The sequence below is a fragment of the Opisthorchis viverrini genome, assembly GCF_000715545.1.
Source record: "Opisthorchis viverrini unplaced genomic scaffold opera_v5_486, whole genome shotgun sequence".
NCBI lineage: Eukaryota > Metazoa > Platyhelminthes > Trematoda > Opisthorchiida > Opisthorchiidae > Opisthorchis > Opisthorchis viverrini.
In genome coordinates, this window is record NW_008752147.1 from 73,068 (window position 1) to 80,459 (window position 7,392).

Below are 7,392 nucleotides of genomic sequence, written 5' to 3' on the forward strand. Positions count from 1 at the left end.
TTTGCTGAGTATGCAAAACAATCCGCCGGTTGGAATGTAATGGAACTACTCGCATTTGACAAGCGCCCCCGAAATGACGTATTTTGGACAAGTGAATCAAGGATACTGATCTGAAGCTAGCCTGATTCCGATCATCTGTTCGAATGCTATTGCGCGTAACAGATTGGGGGATCATGTAGTCGTGCGCTGATATTTTCCTAGGTATCATCCACGACAAAATTTTCAGGGCTTATGACGAAATTGCGCTGTCGAATAAGACGTTTATTGCCCAACGTCTTTGAAGAAAGCCACAAAGTTTATAAACAGCTTCACTCATGTTATTTGGGTTAGGAGCCTCTGAACATTTCTAACAAAAAAATCGACCGCCATTTTCCCCACACCAACGTCCAGTGTTTGTGGAATCTAAGCTGTTGAATTCCTTCTGGTTTTACTTCACTAATTCGCGAGTCTGAATGAATTCGTAACATGTCCTCTAGCTATGGTAGGAGACTAAACGCGATATTTGTGCGGCAAACAATGTTTTAACTGAAGATAATTTACAAAAATGTGGATGTATATCTTAACAAATTAAGTCTCAAGCACTCTGGTTCATGCAGAAGGCGCTGAAAAGTTCAAATTTTATGATTATGATTTATTTTATAGACAAAATTCAGTAAATTTAAAGTAATCGGATACCAAAGCATGGCATTTGCTGTCAAAGCGAGTGTGTACTTGTTATAAACTAATGCTAAACTGAAGCTGCAACAGTCCGTGGTGTTAGTAGACGATAAATATTCGATCCGCCACAGCCGATTGCATTATTCTTCTTCTAAAAGTTTGACAGGAAAAATTGAAACTGAGTAGTCATGATAAAAATGAAAAATCTAATTTGAGTCAGGCATTTCACTAATTTTTAGGTTTTGGAGAAAAACGCTTCTGTGACGTGGCCTAAAATGTGGTGAGTAATGGAATACCCAAAACAAAATTCTTAGGCTTCCAAGCAACCAGTTTCGCTCAATAAAGCCAGTGATGCTTCCTGGCCGCCAATTCATGCTTCAACCACCCGGCAACCTTCAGTCAACATATTAATTTGCTACTGCCAAATGAATCCTTTTAATTTTGTTGGAAAACGTGCTGGTTTATGCAAATGAAAATTAACTGTCAATCTGGGATAGGCTTTCAATTTCTGGGAATGCGGCTTTCGTCTGGTGGAATGGTTGTCCGTATTTCGCAATGAACTTTGCAACCGAGTGTGTGCTGATACTTCTACTTCCATCTAAACAACTGGCGCTAACCTTTCCAAAATCCTCATATGACAGTAATCATAATGTATGACACACCGCGGAATAAGGTCCACTTGTCATGGTTCTGCAAATGGCCTGTGTTGGAGTATGATTAGTCCCGTTAGCAAATATTTACAGGTAAATTGGACATTATTATTATTATTACTACTTCGGAAAATGAAACAGGTAGACTGCTAAGGCTTTGTAGATATGCATGCAATGATTTAGGTCTTTTGCTTACTAACATAGACTCCAAATGCTCATTTGTCTTTGATTTGAACTAGTGTTTCCTATATTAAATGTTGTGTATTGTGAAGACTGAGTGAAAAGCCTGCCTAAGCATCCAATAAGTTTCACAGTTCTGAAACCTCAGTTCGAGGTTTCGTAAACGCAAATGTATTCCTTCAGTCATTGTGAGCCAATAGTGATTTCTTTACATTCGGGGATAGCGAGCTACGTTAAATCGGCAGGTAATATTTAATAAACTAACGCAACATACGGGTGCGCCGCACATTTGGAATCTAAGTGGGAGTATGCTGGTGGAACTGATAAAATTTATCAGTGGCTCGCCGCAAACGTTTGGCTGCTTTCGACAACAATTAACGGTAGAATTGAAGCATGGATGCACCTCTTTAATAACATCACGATCAGTTTGGTGCAATTAGGCAGCCACGATGCTCATCACACACGTAGGGCGATCTGGTTGATTTTTGTATAACAAATCTGGATGTTTATTGAAATTTCAACTTACGAGACTATATAGTTAGATTAAGTGCGGTTTATTATGTGCAACTCACTTGGGCCGAAGGTTAGTTTAAATCCTCTGTGCGTCCCATCGCCGTCAGTCGTGGAGGTAACCTGAACGGTGTCGTTGTATACAATATTTTCAGGTTTTTCTGTACCGCAGTAAGGACCATAGGACGTCACGCTCCTGCCGGTTCCGACAAAAACGTATAGGTAATCAAATTGACAGCGTTCTCCCCAGTTTGCACTTTCCACCTGTTAAAAAATGCAACATTCACAATTATTAGACAGAAAACATCTTTGAGATTCCATCCGGAAAACTCGCAACTGATATGTCTGTCGAGGGTGCAATATTTAATTCCATTGTAAAATTACTCGGTATGCTGAGTGAAGTGTTATATTCGTCCATTATTTTTGTTGAATGTCCTCATTGCAACAGTTGGTACCAAGTATCTTTTTTGTTTTCGAGTGAGTAGTTGTGCAACGTTTTTGTTTATTTTTTTGTGAATATCTCGCCCTTTAGTTGCTCTTAAAGCCAATTGATTTTTGGATTGATTATTGTGATCTGCCCAAGTAGTTTTGCCCACGTACAAGGCAGCAAATTTCTGTACGCAACTTTCGTTTAGCCTTGATAATATGCACACCGAAGTCAACACTTAAGGGTGCGTGTGTTGTAAAAGGTTCATGCTCTAAGAACTAGTGCTGATTCATTGTAGATATTCTTTTCTAGAACGGTACACAAATGAGCCTGTGGGATCTTCCTAACAGCTGATCATAACGAACCGTCAAACATGATTTGGTTTTGCTTAGGTTTGGGGTCTTTAACACTAGTGCATGTGTGCACTCATAACAAAACTCAAACTTGGCTATTGGTATGCGCCATTCTATGCTGTCTTAGTTTTGATTCTATTTCTGGAAAAGACGTGGCAGTATGAGTGACTTAGTATGTACCTTAGAAAAGTCAACTTACATCAAAATCTTCAAACGTCAAGACACCAGGCTTTGAGGGCCTTTTGATGGTCCATGAGCAGCCAAGGTCGTTGGGATAATCATGGGGGTATTCAGGTGATTTTATTTCTCCACTTTCCACTTGTAGGTCATGGACGCATGGGTCTTGTTTAGTATAAACGAAAAAGAAAGAAACGATTCAGGAATGGAAATATTCACGGAGCATTCCCATGTTAGCCTGCATAGCGAGGCTCTAAATGTTAATATATCAAGGTATTGCTCATCGTATGTAAAAACGTCCGGCCCCAACATTATGTACTATAGTAGAAATAAGCCATTCTAGAGTACAAAATGTCTTATCATTGTTTCGCCGTATTTAGATATCTCAAAAAACCTTTGGTTCAAATTTGGTGAATACCAGCAGTAATAGAAAAATTTCTGGATTTCTGGATTTCATTTTTTTAATTTGAAGTACTGCTTGTGATCTTTTGAAGAATACATTACCGATGTGCTTATTGTGTACCAACAGATATTCACGTTATACTGGACGCAATTTTTAGTCAACAAATTAACCATCACGGCTGCATAGTTCATGGATAATACAACATATGTTTGGGAAGATCGAACCGAGTTACGCATTTTTTTGAAATATTACATGACGTAGCAAATAAAACTAAATACATCTTCAACGGAAAACACAAGGTCGCTAGGCAGATAAAACATTGACGGAAAAATATCATGCTCAAAACGGGAGTGAAGATGAAGATGACTCCACATTTGCCACATATTGAGCATTCCAATGAGCACTTGCATGGCGTCAAACTAAAAAACATAGGAAAATAAATCAAATAATGAGTGAGCGAAAGCTTACAGGGTGTGCGGGTAATATTTTCCTCCTTTCTAGTGGTTGTTGTCTCTGAAAAGTGGAGATATTAGAGAAAGCATATCGCTGATAGTCAAATCTAGAAAATACTTGATCAAACATGTAAAACACTATCCTCTTTTGACCACAGACTTAACGAACAAATGATAAAAAACCAAGACATAAATAAAAAGTACGTTTTCTCTTGAAAACGATGTTACTGCACGCAATTATGACATTTTAACTCAGATTGAGTTATCCGACTTTCAAACGGACATCCACTACTTTCGATTACACATCTTACAGCATTTACTGATTATTTTTTTCTTAACAGGAGTTGGCGTCGAAGGAGTTTCTGCTGCTCCCTCTGAAAGGAAAAACGGTATCATGTGTTACGAGCGAAGATGTCATTTTGCAGCGCGATCGTTAAATAGTCATTCCGCCGGCTGAATCGGCCTATGATCTTTTTCCTGGATTCAAATGGCTTTGTGAGGAATGCAGTATTTATTTCTCCTGTATATCCCACTAAATTCTGTGATTCTAGAACTTTCTCTGCAATATTTCCTTTGCAGTGTCACACAGACGGTTCTAAACCAACCAAAAATATTATTTTTGAACACCCATTCAGAAAAACACATCAGCATTAGTTTATTGACCTGCACGAAATATTCATACATGGTCTTACTTTTAATCCATGTCTAATGTTGTTTGATTGTATACTGGCGTATCGCGGTATAAAAACCGTATATGGTGCCACCTGTAACCCAGTTGTTCAGAGGTTTGAAATTTTGGGGTTTTATTAAGGTTGAAAGTTATAAGACAATGGCAGCTCTTTAGATAAGTAGGTGGTAGGACACACTAGCCTATAACGAGGGTTAAAATCGATTAAGATTCTACACAACTAAATACACAAAAATCAACTATATTCCATTGTAATGCAGGTAGAATTGAAGCTACCTTAATTTTTTTCAATGTAGGAATTCTGTTTCACTTACCAGGGAAATAACTTGCCACAAATCCCTTGTAAGCGCGAATCCTGTCAGATATAAACTTTATCGTGACCTCGTCATCGAATGTAATATCTGCGGGTGGTATGTAACCGCACAGAGGATCATGAGTCACTGCCGAATCCCCGGACCCAACGATTACAAGGACGTAATCAAATGTACATGGTCCGCCCTAAAGAGGCGCTTCAACCTGTTTTAATTTGGCAAAGAGGTGAAGACATTTTAAAGCACAACTGCACTGCTTGTAGCCAGCTAATAGTTGGGGCATGATTTTGAGAACTTTTAATAATTTTCCGCCGAATTTTGAAAACGTAAAACGTATGTTTATACCTCACACAAAGACCAGCGCATGATAAATTGATGAGAAATTAACACTTTCCTGAAAAGATCACAAATGAGAGATTCAGCTGTGTCAAGTGGGTCTCTCGCAAAACCAAATTTGATTGCAAATGAGTGGATTTTACTAACATATGATCTACTTTCAAAAGCGATGTGGATGAAAAATGCTCGCACTCTGATTGATAATCCATCACTGGTTGGACATGTATCAGCCATCCAGTATGAGTTACGCAAGGTTCAACTTTTGGTCTTATTTAACGTGTGGCTTGTAGTTTTCTCGATCAACTGTTGAATCCACTAGGCTAAAGTCACGCGTGGACCACATTACTTGCACCAACATATTGATGTGTTGATGCTAAAATAATTGGCAACCGGATATCACTTTGCATGTTTATTTTTTAGAAATTCTCGAGTGGTAATAAACGATGTAGGTAATGTTTTTAGCAGAACACCGTATGCTAAAACTTCTTCTGGCAAACAGAAGCCTAGCCAAAATGAGACATGTGTCTAAGGGTGGCGCGGTCGCCCATTAAGCGTGGATATTATTCGAAATGAACGTATATTTACCGGGGAATGAGCAGTCCTGATTTATAATCTGAATATTGGGCTTACTTCGAAGTCGCGAAATTTCAGTACGCTGGCCTTTTGGGGTCTTTTTATTGTCCATGTGCAGTTGAGGTTATCGGGATAAATAATCGGATAACCAGGCGACTGAAAAGAACCTTCGTTGTCAGGCAGTTCGCTGCCGCATTTTGGTTCTGAAATGTACAAAGGGTTACTGGTTGCGAAAATTTCAAAATGGCAAATCTAAGCTGCATTCACATCTCAAAAATGATGTAGTGCCCATCAGGCCTAAAACCAATGCTTGCCTCTGTGAAGCAAGATAGTGTGTGGCGATATCTTACGGCATCCCTGCGGTCTTAGTATTGTCTATCAACAAAATATTTTCGATAACTTTGAAAAACGTTACTCCCGTTTTTTCTACTCTGAAGAATCGTGCAAATTCCATCTTGTACGCTTTTTGAGAGTTGTTCATCAAGCAAATTTACCCACTGGTTTGATGTAATCAATATAACTAAAAAGTTTATCAATGAGTTGGGCTAGATGACATTCACCTTTAGTCTCAGAAAGCTATCGTTTAATTTACGCTAACGATTCTAGAAAAAATGATCACCTGATCTTATAAGTTAGTGTTCAGTAATGTGTATACGACAACTTACCTTTGACCGGACCAGCTGCAAAAACAATTTGTAAGAATATATTCAAAAGGTTTAAGATCGGTTGGGCACACATTTCAAGCGTGTATTAGGTAACATGTGTCAGTATTCCCCAAGTTAGGTCACTAATCGAGATGACTAGGTGAAAATCGATACTTTAAATTCAACAATTCAAAAACGACAATAAATCGTGGTAATCAGTTTGGTACATGTTGTCAACGATGTCTTCCTTTCAAATTCTATTAAGTAAATGTATTTTTGCAAGAAACCATCTTGCTCTCCTTTTGGCAGGGCGCAGCGTTTTCCTCCGATTTTCAATTAGGTATGCTTTACTAAGTGATGTCCCTTTGTCTAAGACGGATTTTTCAGCGTCCACATACGCGCCGCTGCATGATACATGATCCACCACAGTAAAAGAAAATTATCACACGTCTGGGACTGGAACTAGTTCAAGGAACTCATTAAGAATCATAGTGTAAGGCAGATTCTGGTCCAAAAACGAAAACGCTAGCAATATAATTTGATGACTGTTGAAAATCTTGTGTAGTGTCATCTGAGAAAAAACTCACCCAAACCACCGTGTAACCCAATCGCAATGCAGAAAAGCAGTTTAAAGATCATCTTCAAAAACTACATTGCTTCCTCTGATTATGGAGTTGTTTCAGCTCTCCTTATATACCAATTTCTAGGTAATCACATGATTGACTAGAGAAAGGATTACCAACCCGGAATGTCGGTTTTGAGAGACTGTCTTCAGTCTCGCCACTAATACCACGCAACCAGGTTAGGCGACTGAGCAAATGTTTTGAACATTTGATTACCCAAGCGCAGCTTTTTTCCAGAGTTGCGTCACACAGTGATTCATGGTGAAAATAGTTATGTTAACTTGTTTGCTTTGTAATCACTAACACCACTTTGGCTTACAGTGATATAACTGCAAGTTGGAGCCTTATTATTCGTGCAAATTAATCCGTTTCCGGTAAAACCTATAACTGTGCAGCGAACAGGCGCCT

The 7,392-nt window shown here is 38.7% G+C and overlaps 1 protein-coding gene across 1 annotated transcript; it reads right to left on the reverse strand.

The window, feature by feature from the left end:
• Window positions 1–2,036: 2,036 nt before the first annotated feature.
• T265_11366 (hypothetical protein) lies at window positions 2,037–7,020 on the reverse strand (the record flags this gene model as incomplete). The annotated part of the gene is made up of 4 exons (XM_009178001.1): window positions 2,037–2,261; window positions 2,977–3,119; window positions 4,812–4,995; window positions 5,775–7,020. The coding sequence occupies one exon, from the start codon at window positions 5,978–5,980 to the stop codon at window positions 5,819–5,821; it is 162 nt and encodes a 53-aa protein (XP_009176265.1).
• Between the last annotated feature and the right edge of the window lie 372 nt (window positions 7,021–7,392).